The 14953-nt window shown below is 38.9% G+C and overlaps 1 protein-coding gene across 3 annotated transcripts in view; it reads left to right on the forward strand.

Annotated features, from left to right (window-relative positions):
* LOC146621492 (calsenilin-like) overlaps positions 1-14953 on the forward strand; it is a 70632-nt gene that overhangs the window by 38650 nt on the left and 17029 nt on the right. The window contains exon 1 of one of the 3 annotated variants that reach the window (XM_085368502.1): positions 13322-14118. The exons of the other annotated variants lie outside the window; for them this stretch is intronic. Coding sequence (XP_085224628.1) covers positions 14013-14118 — 106 coding nt within the window. The 5' untranslated portion in view covers positions 13322-14012. Of the gene's footprint in view, positions 1-13321; positions 14119-14953 lie in introns of those variants that run through there. 3 annotated transcript variants of the gene reach the window in all.

Below are 14953 nucleotides of genomic sequence, written 5' to 3' on the forward strand. Positions count from 1 at the left end.
TGTTTGTGTGTGTGTTTATACAATTGCTATTATGTTTGCACTTTATGTGTAATGTTACTGACTGCAGAGATCAGTAAGATGTGTGTATTTTTTATTTATTAGTTTTATTTATTTAATATTATTTTTTAATTGAATGACTGTCTAGTAGTTCACAGATGTCGAAAAACTGAGTGTGGTAAAGCCACTGATTTTTTTTATGTATATTTCTGCAATCTGCACATTGTACTGACTTTCATTTTAATGTTTACACCAGGGTTCCTTGTCAGCACTTTATGCTCAGATGTTTGTAAGCTAAAAATAAACTATTGTGTATGTTCAAATATACTGTTGTGATTGAAGAAGTTAAATAAAAATGTCATCAATTCATGCATCACCTCATGTCATCATAACAGAGGTCTGTCTTCCAGGAAAGAACAGTTTAAAATTAATGTAATATAGTATTGGCCATACTATATGATGTATTGCTTGTCTTTGTTTAATAATACAGAAGACAAATACCTTAAAAAATAATCGCATATCGCATCGCAATCGCAATATTGGGGCAAAAAATCGCAATTAGATTATTTTCCATAATCGTTCAGCCCTACTTCTGAGCATATTACCCTGCATTATAAATAGTTGTTCCTTCCTCTGGCTTTACAGGCCTCCAGTCTTGGTTTGTTCAAAGGGGTTATTGCTCCACCCAGTGGTCCAGCTGTTATTGTACACAGTTAGTCTTTTCCCCGCAGGGAGGAAAAGAGACTCTTTTAATTTTAATCTTTATACACATATACATGTGTTTTACTGAAGCCTGCTTGTTAATGGCAGAAAATATTATCTGATGTTTGTTGATTTTAAAATAGCTCTAATGTAAGAAAACATTTCTACAGTGCAAATAAAATCCATAGTTTAGTTCTGGATATTTATTATAAAACAAGAAGAAACCCAAATCATCTCAGTGTGCTCTCATCAGGGCTTTGCCTCCTCTGGGTCTTCCTTTCTTTGCCAATTCTTCAGCACTTCATGACCTCCTTTCCTCTTCTTGTCCTTCCTTGTCACTTCTTAATCACCATCATCTTTCTTCCTTACAGACTTTATTCTTTCCTTGCTGCCTCTTCTACTTCCTTCTTGACTTACTTGCCTTCTATCTTTCTCTTATTTGTTTACTCCTGTTTTCATCCCTCCTTTTTTCATTCCTTCACTTTTCCTTCATCATCTGTCTGTCCTACCCCTGGCTTCTTCCTGTCCATCCTTCTCCTTACTTCACTTCTGTCTCTATTCCTTCTCCTTCCTCATCCCTGCCTCATAACACCATATTTGTCCCCAACTGTATTCTGCTCCTAAACTTTATTTTCATTTGTTTTTTGTTTGTTTGTTTGTTTGTTTGTTTGCTTGTTTTTATCATTGGAGGCATGCATTTCTGTGTCCAATCAGTTTAAAGTTTAAATTTAAATAACACAATGAGGCAGAGTCTGTGGCTGTGACCTGTCTGAGCTCAGTTCACGCTGTAATGTAATGTAATGGTACACTAGGTAGACATTGACTCTCTCTCTCTCTCTCTCTCACACACACACACACACACACACACACACACACACACACACACACACACACACACACACACACCACCCTCTCCATGAGTTGGTGTTTCCTCCTCTCGTCCTCTCTTGGCTCTGGTAGAAGTTCTTCACTTTTTTAAAAACGTAATCAAAGTTTTTGACAAAACGATTTCTAATATTTGAAAACACTTTTCATCACTGAGTGGATAAAACTTATATTGCCTGGATGTGGAGATGCTGGAAAATATGTTTGGATATGTTTTTTTTGCATCATTGTTCCAGGATTGTTTTTGTTTTTTCGGGCTTATAGAGACAAGTTCGGGTCATAGTCATTAATTATGCCCACTCCTCTGGCCAGCCCATGCAATCAGTAAAGCCCATTAGGAGAGCTACACACACAGTCATAGACCTGTTTTGTACATTTTCTCTAAAACCTGTTGCAGAACAATTTTATCCACATGGACACATTTGAAGAACTCGTACTTCTCGTATTTCTGCTTTTAAATCATGCTTGCTTAAATGAAAATAGAAAGTTAACTATAAATCTAATATCGGGCTGTTTCCAGCAGAGAATAAAAATAATGTCCACCACTGTGCGCAGAGGGACTTCCAGTGATTTAGCACAGATATTTATACCTTGAAGGTTTCCACCCAAGCACCTGTGCAACCAAATTACATCTATTAGTTTTGAGGTTGTTTGTTTGTTTTACATGCCTTGATGTGCACTAATGCACTTCATCAATCTTTAACAGATTCAAGTAATCCTTCAGGTCTTTTCCTCTTTGCCTCTGGCTGTGAGATCAGTGAATAAGCTCTTTGTTTGCAGGAAACAGGAGCGCAGTGAGTAAAAAAGAACAGGACTAACAATCACAGAGAGAGAAAGAAAAGTGGGGCTGTGATGGGATCTATTTCATCTTAGCGGTGTCGAGGGAAAAGCGAGAGGGATTCAGCAGTGGAAGTGGGCAAACCCTCACCTCGATAATGGCCAGCAGCTAAAAATAGCAGCGCAGAGACGGAGATGTGAATCAGTGGTGTGGGTGTAGTTTAGGTGTGGAGAGTTAGAGACAGTGTGCAGGGTTTGAGCAGGATAACTGCAGTTTATACACTGCTGGAAACGAAGGACTACAGACAGTGGGTTTAATAATTTCTATTTTCAGGTACCTTGTGTTTTTAAGGATAACACTGATCATTTCAGTGTACATAAATGTGTTTCTTTCAGATTTTGGATGCTCGTTCTTACCTTTGTTTGAAGCCTTTATTGAATTGAATTTCACAACCATTAGGCCTTCAAACCCTTTATTATTAGGCTGTGGGCTTGGTTTTAGAAATCAACCTATAATAATAGAAAATTGTTGTCTGCATGATGCAGTACATTTGCTGTCCAGCAGATTTGTTCTCCCGGGAACCCTCATTAAACGGATTTGGCACTAGATGTTATCTAAATGGTCTCCACTTCATATAAGTTGGTAATGTAGTCAAGTTTCAATCACTTATGTTTAGTCTTGATGTATTTATTCAGTATTAGTTTTAAATTGGTAAAGCTGAAACTTCAAAAAGAAACTTTTTACTGATTGGCTTTGAATTTCCTGCTCGTTGTTCTTGGTTGTAGCATGTTTTATGCAGATATTAACTGAGGTGAGCTTTGCAGGACATATGTTTATGTGTGTGAAAAGTGAAGAGAATTGCTTGTCTTAAAACGTGCATTCTTGCAAATGACCAGCAGGTGGCGACTCCTGGTTGTAAAAAGATATCTGATTGCATAGCACTCTATAGGAAAATGGCCCTACTTTTCACTCAATTTGTGATCTCAGTAATTATTTTCCTACTGCGTTTATGGCCTCAAGAGCTAGTTAAAAGTCTTATTCATTACAGTACATAACACATTATGTGAATCTTGTTCCCATTAAGAGTAAAATAATCAATAAAACACTATAGGTTTTGGTTTGTAAGTCTCTCAGGAATAATTGTACAGTGTTCCTTGGTTTCTCAGTAACATCCTCCCCTCTCCTTGAGGTTTGATTTAAAAATAGACCAGTTATGATGAATGTTCTCAACTCAAGGTTTAAAAATGGGACTTTACGCACAACTGGCTGACATCACAGTGACCATGTACAACTTTTATGTGTAGCTGGCATGGTTTATGTCACATTAAATATATTTAAGATCATTCTGCTACTTGCGTGTATAAAGATGTAAACTACATTTAAAATTTTAATTAGTAGTGTTACCTCAGAATTTGAAGAGGTAGTTCTTAGTACACATCATCCACATAATGTGATGGCTCTGAGAGCTTAGTGCACTGCAGCTTGATAAAAACGCAAATTACAAAAAAATATCTTCACAAAACCGACTGCAAAACATTTAAAAATAATAATAATCAAGTAAATACAGAGACATTACAAAGCACTCAGACAACAGCACACAATATGGACAAAATTACTGAGCGACACCTCTTAATCTTTAAATTCAGGTGTGTAAAATCAAGCACCTAGCCATGCAGTCTGCCTAGATATTCACCTGTAAGTGGTTTTATGTAAAGTGGAAGAATTTAGGAACCACAGCAAATCGGTCACAAAGGTAGGTATGTAAAAGTCGCCAATGCTCTGGCGACAGTCCAAACCTCCTCTGGCATTAACATCAGCACAAAAACTGTACCAGGAGCTTCATGGAATACGTGTCCATGGCCACACAGCTCCTCTAAGTGTAATGTGTAGGCTGCACAGTATTCTTATCCATCCACTGTATTCCAAGGGGATACTGAAATGTTTGAACATATGTTTCTGTTGCAATAGTGAGTCATGAAGTTAGGTATTAATCACTCCAGATATCTCCTGTTAGCTCAGGATTACTTATCACTCAATGGGTGAAGTTGTGAATAAATCAAGTGAAGCGTGTCTAGTTTTATGAACCATGTATTCAAGCTTGATTAAGTTTGACTGGACTTTTTAAGGTTAAGAAAGGATTAAAGCCAGATAACAAAGGCTTTTTCACAAATGTGTTGTGTTCTACGATTATTCCTGAGATTAATCAAACTAATAATAAACTAAGTGCTTACACTTGGTGGGAGGCAGATATCTGCAATGAATGAATGAATCATCTATGTTAAGATGAGACTTTTTCATAGGCACAGATTTATTTATTTAGCTTCCATAACATGTCTTCTTCATCAAAACCTGCACACTAGACATTTAATGCTTATTTTACACATTTAAACATCCAAACAGCAAATTTCAGAAAACTTTGAATACAAAAATAATTATAATAAACTGTAAGTTCCATTGTGTCAACGTTGCTTGCATTTTTTTCAATGTAAAATAGCAGTTTCTAATTAAAATGTATAGAAATCTATGGAAATCTGCACTCCGCTCACAAATGCACAAACCAAGCGTTCCAGTTTTAATCCCGTTTGTATTCTGAGCACCGAGGTTTGTTCATATATTATTCAGAGGCTGATTTGTAGAACATTTTCATCTGGGAATACTCCTGTCTCTCGTGATTTATGAAGTCATAAACTCATAATATCTTCTCCGTAAAAAAAGAAAATTAACATTTTAGCCGCTAAACAAACTTAAAGTATGCCGTGATGTTTTTATGCTTCTTGTTTTGGTTAAAGTAGTCTAAAGATATTGAATTTAAAGTGATATAAAACAGGAAAAACACGAATAAACAGTTCCTATAAATAAAGTCAGCTATACTGCACAGCTCCACTCTGTTTTGGCATGCATGACTTCTTTCATTTCAGTCAGCATAAAGTTTAATCTCTACTTTAAGTTACTCTCACACCAGGGAAGAAGAGTGAGATAAGAAGGCTGTATCAGTGAAACTGAAAGACGAAGAGATATCAGTGACTGTAACACGAAAAGTGTAATATGAGTCGGATTAGATATGGAAGGAAAATGAGGGAGGGAGCTAAGCAGAATATTGGGATTTCTTTCTCCGTGACTGTACACGTTGACACGGTGGTCCCAGTGACCACGATGGCTGATGATGGCTGAAACAGGAAAAGCGGCGATGGGGGGGGGGGGGGGGGGTTCTTTTGTGGTTTGTCAGACTGGGTCGTGTTTAAGGAAAGCAATGGTGATTCGAGTCACCTCGTCTGAGACACCAAGGGTAGTGGAGAGAGGAGGAGGAGGAAGTGAAGATCACCTGTAAGCAAAGTGGGACAAATGAAACAACCTTTATATCAGAAGACTTTTCTGTGTCTTATCACATTCCTGATTTTTCCTGCAAGATCAGCATTTCTTTTTTACACTGTGTGGTCTATTTGGCCAAAGTTTGGATGATGAATGCATGCAGGGCACACTGTGAAAAGGAAATCACCAAGCTGCTGCGCTGCTTCTTTGGCTTCATCACCGGGACACTAGTTCAAGGTATTTTCTTTTTTGTTCGGTCGTGCATTTTTCATTCCGCTTATTAAAACAGCAGATTATAGGCAAGGCAAGGCAAGGCAAATTTATTTGTATAGCACAATTCAACAACAACAGCTAGCTAGAGGTAGATAAGGGAATATGAGAGGATATTTCAGTGCTGGATAAAGAGAAATTTAAAAATAAAACAACCGTAGCAGCGCGAGGGGAGCGGAAAAGTAAGACTCTGTTTTAATCACACATCCAGGCCTGGCTTTGAACCTGCCAGGCTGAGGTGGGTTTATGAAAAGGAGATTATCTCATATGGATATAAGACTGGATTTAGTTTTAATTGGAAAATTAAAAAAGTTGACGGAGTGAGGCAAAGACAGCAGGAGTGTAAAAAGTGTGAAAAAGATGCCATCTTTTCCCCCAATGGCCACTAAATGGTTTTTGCAGCTCTTGGAGTTGGAGAGGACGTAGAGCAAGTTTACATGTCTGGGGTGCTGTTTACTGACAGTGTAGAGGGCAGTTCCTGTCAACACTTGGTGCAAAGTTTTCATCTTATGTCCCTGGGGTAGGTTGTTTGGGAAGAAACGGGCATTAAAGAGACTTGGATGATTTAGTCATCTCTCTTCTGACTGAGCAGCAGGGTGTTTAAAATCTGTGCACAGCCTTTAAAGATTTCCTTGCATTCGCAGATTTCCACTCATGTTCGTGAACATACTGCGAATAACAGGGTGGATTCAGGGAGGCAGGCTTTACAAATTAAATTTCTTGCTTTGTTTTATTCCTGATGTTCTCCTGTCAAACATGGATACAGATGTCGTGAGAAACCACACATTGTCTTCCTTTTCATTTATGGCTTAGTAAGCTTGTCTATGATCTGGCAGTAATCAGATCATATACAAACTTGATCTAATCAAAATTTGATCTAATATCTCCAGTTTCTTCTTGTGTCAGTGAAATAACACGAGTGGCTCTTCTCTGCTGTTTGGTGTCTGACGCCCTCTGGTGGACAGAGTGGATATAACATGGCAAATACATTCCTCAGTTCAAACTTAGTTTTATGACAACAGTCAAAAAAAAACAGCTTTTTATGGGCTAAAAATTATAATTTTATAATTTTGATTTTTAAATTTACTGCAAATATCCAAAATGATAGAGACCTTGTCTTTGGTGGGAAAACTGTGAAATGACAAATTTTAATAAATTAGATTATTTATTTTTCCATTTTCTAATAATTCAATAATTTCTATTTAGGATAGATAAACCAAGCAGAGACTCGCCTATCAAAGCCAGAGTATTTCATTATAATGCAGTGAAGACGAAAATGAGATTACATTTTGGAATCGGCTCTGGTCTGAAGAGTCAACTAAAAAATAAGGTGATAAACAGCTTGACTAGCTCTGTTTAAAGAAAATCAGCTATAAGCCTGTTTTATTCTCCATATTTGTACAAGTTTAAAAAAAACAACAAAAGTTGCATTTTGTATGTCAACGTGATGTCCAAAGAGATGATCTAATTGAGGGAGGGAGGCTAAAAACACAAACCTATCTCAAAATCTCATCAATCTGGTATTTTCTTAAAGAGATTATACGTGCTCAGCTCAAAGACTTCAGAAGAAAACTGCAGTGCCCAATGACAGAACTGGTTAAAGAAAAACAGCTTCTCAACATCTAACTTAATAATAAGAGGAGGTTGGCATGTCATTGTCAAAGTCTCTGTTCAAAAAACACCTTCATGAATGTCTTGATGCATGCTCAATCATCCAGGTAAGTAAATCTCCAAAAGTTGATTCTGTTCATCTGGACGTAGCGTTTTGTGGGAGAAACGTTTCGTCACTCATCCATTCAGTCTCAGCTGACTGCAGGTTTCCCCAAATCTTATAAACAGTAAATTTGCATAATGACTGAAACCAGCCCACGAAGGAACAGTGGGCTGGGAGGTCAGTTCCTTAATCATAATTATGCAAATTCTCATGACCATTGATCAACAACCACTGACCAAAACACCGGGTCTCTGTGGCTTTTAAACCCCAAAACACACTGCGCCAAAAATTGGTCCACCCCAACACAGAAGAGCTACCTCATCAGGCCAGGACTCTGCAGTCTATTTACACCTACAGACCAGTGGGCACTCTTTCAATGATGAGGATGTACACATCCTGGACAGGCAGGAACGCTGGTTTGAGCGCGGAGTCAAGGAGGTCATTTACGTGAAAAGGGAAAGACCATCTCTGAATCGAGGAGGGGGCCTAAAGGTACATCTTTCGCCATCTTACAATTCTATGACTGCAGCCATTCCCCAACTCTCTGTGAATGGTAGTCATTGATCAGTGGTTGTTGATCAATGGTCATGAGAATTTGCATAATTATGATTAAGGAACTGACCTCCCAGTCCATTGTTCCTTCAGTGGGCTGGTTTCAGTCATTATGCAAATTTACTGTTTATAAGTTTATAATTGGGGAAACCTGCAGTCAGGTGAGACTGAATGGATGAGTGACGAAACGTTTCTCCCACAAAACGCTACGTCCAGATGTACAGAATCAACTTTTGGAGACCTTCATGAATGTAAATACAGACTTACATGGAGGTGCAGACCGCTGGCTACATTCAAGAACAAGAAGGTCAGATTAGACTCAGTCTGTGTAGTTTGGATAAAAAAAGATTCGAGCAGATGAAACCAAGATTAACTTGTACCAGAATGATGGGGAGAGAAAGTATAGAGGAGGAAAGAAGCAGCTCATGAAACAAAGCATGGCTCAGGCAATGTTAAGGCATGGACATGTGTGACCCATGCCATAACATCTGCCAGTGGAAATGTGCCAGCAGTTTTTATTAATGATGGGATGGAAATGGATAATAACTCAAAGCATACTGTAAGAGTAAACTAAAAGCAAAGAGTTAGTGGACCTGTAAAATGTACACGTGTCATATTTTTTACATGCAGTGGGACTGTGTGTTTGCTTTAATTGTTCCCTTGGAGCTCAGATTCTTACTCCCTCCTTGCTTCATTTGTTCCTAGGCTGAACAGCTGCACCTGTCTTTATATTCCTTTATGATTACATTTTTAGATATACATGAGCAGTTTTACGGCATTCCTGGATAACTACATAATCTTTGGGTTATTTTATCCATTAACCCTTGTGTGGAGGAAATCTGCAGGTATGTTTAAAACAGAGTTTCTATCGCTGGAGAAAATGGAGAAGAATTGCTGTTTTACTTGGAAAAACTCTACAGCAACCAGATTTGTTTGCAGTCTGTTAAATTCACAGCTGCTGTCTGAGCGTCTGTGTGCATGAGTCTGATCGTACATCCAAATGCAGTATTGCTGAACAGCACTACATTAAGGTTTCTTTACACAAAAGAGACAAGCATAAAACTTTCCCTTATGCTCTTGGAGGTACTACAGATATTGGGGAGTTGTTTGACTTTCCAGAGCCACAGAAATTTGTGAGACAGTAGGAGTCGAAGTCATGTTTATGTGAGGTGAACGATCTGAAGACAGGAAGGGAGTGAGACAGGCAGAAAAAAAGAAATGTCGGGGCGTCTGCTACATGTGTGATGTGAAAGGTCAGAAGCTCTGCTGTGCTGTTTGATCCTTTTCTCTTTTTTATCTCCCTCTCGCGCTGTGACGTGGTGTCGCAAACTCAAACAGATTTTCAAATGTGGCCTCACACACACACACACGCGCGCACACACACAAACGTCTCTCTCACCTGTCGCTTTTTCCATTTGCCTTTGTTAGTAGGTGAGATTTGCTCGTTTGCCTCCTCTCAGGCTGAGCTGAGACTTTCAGTGCTCGGAGTCAAACTTGGCGGGCGGCTCAGACATTTGTAAGCATTTTGTTAGCATTGATCTCCACGACCAAGCATTTACATTCAGTCATTTAAAATCTGGATCTTCTCCTGTTAGACGTCTTGCTATTGTGACAGTTCAGCTGATTATGGGAGCTGTGATGGCTGCGCTCTCTGTGGAGGCCAGGAGGCGCCTCTCTCGGCCCAGTTGCCTCTCTCACTGTGGCCACAGTGCAGCCAGGTACCACCGCTCAGGTAGGAACAGACAATGTCACATTATTACTTACTTACAGTATTAATATTACAGCAGTTGAAATGACAAATATTAATGATAATATGATAATTTGTCAGTCAGATATCGTGTATTTTTAGGAATTGAATCAGTCTGTTAGTGAAGTTGCTTCTAGTTTTCTTACTCTTAACTAAAAGGAGTGACACCTGGTGTGGTCTCTCTCTGCTGTAGCCCATCATCTACAAGGTTCGACGTGTTCTGCACTCAGAAATGATCTTCTGTATACCAGGTTGTAACGAGCAGTTATTCTGTCACCAACAAAGCACTTTCATCCATTTTCACACTTTTTTTCCGGACCGTCTCTTTTTTTCTGAACAGAGACGGTACAAGATTATGAAACATTCGAAAAGTATAGAACAAACATCTTTATAAAAAGTCCCCTAAATCACTTTTCTTTCCCATTCTGATGCTCAGTTTGAACTACAGCAGGTCATTTTAATTATTTCTACATAGCTAAATGCATGGGTTGTGATTGGAACAGGTGTAACAAATGAAATAGCCAGTAATTTCTACATGTAAATTATGTTTTTGTCTCTTTATACTCTATGAAAAGGTATTGCTTCCATATTTGAGGGCAGCACGGTGGTGCACTGGTAAGCAACGTCAGCGCACAGGCAATAACATCTGTGTTCTAATCTGTAGCTTGAAGTTCTAATTTTAGTCGCTGGTCAAACTTCTTATGTAAATATTAAAACTTGTGAAGCAAGGAGTCATTTCTTGTGAATTGGTGCTATTGTACTGAAGAGGCTTAAGTGTTATTTAAGTGTGTCTTCCAATCTCAGTAGATCTTTGCTGATATGTCTGACTCAGAGGAAACAGTCTGGGTCCTCTCTTCCTATTTACCGACTGCTGTGTCAGCATCAGCAACAAGCCTACCTTTTAAACCCTGTTAGTGTCCTAATGGTCTCTCTCACACACACACACACACACACACACACACACACACACACACACACACACACACACACACACGGAAATCCGCCAGCATTGATATTTTCTCAGAATAGACCCATACACAATTATTCATAAGTATACACACATGCCCAGATACATGCATGCAGTGTGTGTGTGTATTTAATGTTGGCTCATTATTGCTTGTCTCCTGTCAAATCCTCCTTCAAAGCTGTGTGAAAAATGTAAGTTTGACACTCATTATAAATCCCACCACAGAGTAACCAGTGACGTGATTCTGTCAGTGATAGGTGACCTCGGTTTTTCTGGTTAAATTCACAAAAAGCAGGAAAAACAGAGGGGATCTCCACCACCTCACCACAGAGATATTGATCTCTCCCACTCCAGCGTCCCATCTGCATCTCCTTTCTCCATCCAAGTCAATACAATAACGCGCACAAACACACATACACACACATCTTATCTTGATGCATTAGCAAATGCAGAGTCATCAGTTATCCTCTTTTGACCTGCTAAACACACACTCACACAACCATACTTATGCACGCTGATACTCACTCAATTATATTTTTATCCTTGGCAAACTGTGGACCATGTTCCAGTAATTCTGTGTAATCATTAAAATGGTTTAGCGATGCATAATTAGGACTCATTATACGTCTGATTCAGAGTAAAACAGATAAGTGGAAAGATCAAGAAGTTACACGTGTAGGGAGGCTGATGTTCCTATTTGATCTCTGCGTTTGCTCAACCTCGAATTCTTGACTCCAGCCCTCATATGCAAACAGGATCAGCTGAGGATGGTGACAGTAATGGAGCTGGCAGAGCCACAGTGGTGTAATGTGTATCATATGTGGATTAATGAAATAATATAACAATATAATAATATCACAAAAGCTATAAGATGCAAAATGAAGGTACAAAATAACTAAAAACATGTACCAGAATAAAAAAAATAAAATAAAACATCTTACAAAGTTGCCACAAAGACACAACAAACTATTATAAAAAGAGATGTGCACAAAAATTTCAAAATGACAAGAAGATACTGAAATCATTTTGCAAAAAAGATGCAAAACAAACACAAATACAGTCTGACCAAAAAAGAAAAATTACAAAAATACACAATATAACCACAAAAAGATGTAGAATTACTGCAAAGAGGTACAGAAACATCACAAAGAAAAGTAAAACACTCACAAAATGAATACAAAGAAAAATAAAACACCTACAGCAGATGCAAAATAGACCAAAATGGGAACACAGAAAAGGGAAAACAGCTTAAAAACCGCAAGAAATTACGACATAGTGACTCAAGTAGCCACAAAAAATGCAAAACAATTAAAGAATACAGAAAGCTGATACAAAGATGGCACATGTTCAAAAGGAATACTGCATATCTGCAAAAACAAGGTGCAAAATTGTCACAAAGAAACACAAAGTAGCCAGAAAAGGAAGAAAAAACAACCACGGAAGAGATGCAAAACGGCCGCAAAGTGACATACGGATAGCAGCTATTTATTGACAGTATAAAGCTCTTTATCAGAGGCCATTTATCGAGGGCTCTTCAAGATGAGCATTACTGCAATTTGCTCCCCAAAATGTTTTAAGCCTTAAAAGGTGGATGCAGAATGAATAGTTTGCATAAAAGAGCTCAACAGAGTGGGGAGAAAGTCTGCTATTGGCCATAGTTATGGAACAACGGATGAGATAGAGAGGGAAGGAGGAGGAGGCTGAAAGCTCCAGAGCACATATAGACAGAGGGAAGAAAAGGAGGAACCCAGAGGTTCAAAAAAAAAAAAAAAGTAGAAGGACGGGATGTGCACAAGGTTTAAGGTGGAGCAACTGAGCTGAGGGGTGAAAAGTTGTAGCAAGAAACAGCAACAGATTAATTCAGGAAGCTGCAGAGAAAGAGGAGAGGGGTGGGAAAGTGCATGCGAGTGAGGCAGACACTGAGGGGGGAGGATTCATTCCCCACAGCGACTCTCAGTTTCTCAGGATTTCCCTTCCCGGACACTGCTGCTGCTGCTGCTCTGAGTATGTTCTCTCAGGGGTCATACTCTTCCATATCTGGACTTGGATTTGGCCAAACAATGAAGAGTGGACTGCGATGCCAAGTTTAAACTTAACTGTGGACGCTCAATTTACGCTTGAATGGTGGACGTGGGGATTACTTCCTATTGTAAGAGTACGAGAGCAGAAAAAAGTGATTGTTTAAATGATTTTAAACATCAAGTAAGTCCCATCAGTTTCGGGGTAGATTGTTGTTTCATCCGAATTTTTTTATTTTGAGCAAAGTTCAGTTTTTTCCGTCTTGACTGGACGGTCCGTTTAAAGTGGATACCGCTGAGGTTAGAGAGTCAGATAGTTCTCAGCTTGCAGATAAAACAAGAAGTGTTTTTTGTTTCCAGAGCTGAGGTTTTAGAGATTGCTCATGCAGTTTCGAAATTGTAATGGAGTGATTTATTTATGATCTCTAATGCGGTTTTGCCATTTTATGGCATGGAAGATGAGAAGACCTGGGTTTTTCACGTTCTCTTCTTGGATGTTCTGTTCAATAAGCCTGTCCTATTCAGTCTGACTTTCTCCTAGTAAATGAGTGCAAACTCATGAAAATGGACACCGACGCTGCACCGCATTGTTTTGCTTTTTCTAAATGACATTTTAATCTAAAACCAAGATGTGATTTATTAGTCCACGCTATGCAGCGAAGACTGATAATAGCCGGATTAAGAGTAGTAACGTGTGTCTTTTCCACTGTGAGCTCTAAAAGTCTCCTTTAACTTGATCTAATAAATGGCCTGTGACACAGCTCCCAGTTTTTCTCATGGGTCCAGAGAGGAAGATTTTCCATATATGTCAGCCTCCACATATTTTCCACTTCAGCATCAGTGTTGACATTAGAGGAGCCTTCATCCAGCTGGTTCTCATGCTGCTTCCTGGGCCTGGAGACAGCTTCATGCAGTCACCCACTAACCAGGCCGGTTCCTGTTGCCTCTTGGCTCATCCCTGTTGACACCGCTTGTTGTTGAGTAGAGCGCTAACTCGCATCAACCCGAGCTTTCTTTCATCTATCCCCGGGGGCTTGGTTGGCCCTGAGTGGGCTCCTGCCTGTTCTGAAGTCATGGGGATCCAGGGCATGGAGCTTTTCGCCATCGGCGTGGTCATCATCCTTTTCATGGCAGTTCTTAAGCAGTTTGGGATCCTGGAGCCGATGTCCTCGTTTGAAGGTAACAGCCCACCTGCAGCCTTTGCTGGGTAAACTTTTATACACCTTTAAGCACTGCCTGAGTGCACTGCACTGTAGGTTAGTTATATGATAATATCAAAAGTGTTTAATAATAATCAATCAACAATTATAACGTTACATTAAGACCGCTGAGTTGTATCATGTTGCCTTTTGAACTTATAAGACCTCAGCCTCCACTCAATGAGTTATTACTGTTTACATGTGCATGTATAAACACTTGTACCTGCTTACATTATAGTGTGCTATAAATCATTTATTAAATGTTTGTATACTGCGTATAAATTCTAAGTTATGAGGCTTTAATGCGGTTTATGGTTTATGTAATAAACTGTGGTGTTGCATGCCATTATGGAAACACTTCTACAAAAATATTTACATAACATTGCTTGTTTCCAAATTTGGTTATGAAAATAAAGATAGTCTGCTCCCTTGAGAGTTTAGCAAAACAAACTGTGTAAAGGGTTGCCCAAAAAAAGAAAAAGTTGTCAGGATGAGCTCGTGAAAAATTGACATTTAAGAACTTTTGGACTTTTAAAGGCCGCCACCGCATGATCAGATTTCTCTGTGATTAATCTCTGTCTCCTAGTAAACACAGCTGGACTTATCCAAGACTTCTGATTACTTAGTTTTAACACAGGAAATAATACTCCAGTATTAATCACTGTATCTTTAATAAACTGTACGCTTCAGCCAATCAACGGTTTTCTGCATTTGAATGTTATCACCAATGAAATTTGGAACAGTTACAACTTGTTGCTTACATGTTAATTGATTAATAATATTTATTAAGTATTAATACGTTTATAGACAATATA

This window comes from Diplotaxodon limnothrissa, linkage group LG12 (assembly GCF_057381915.1).
Source record: "Diplotaxodon limnothrissa isolate DT_005_m linkage group LG12, D_limnothrissa_male_GT1.1, whole genome shotgun sequence".
NCBI lineage: Eukaryota > Metazoa > Chordata > Actinopteri > Cichliformes > Cichlidae > Diplotaxodon > Diplotaxodon limnothrissa.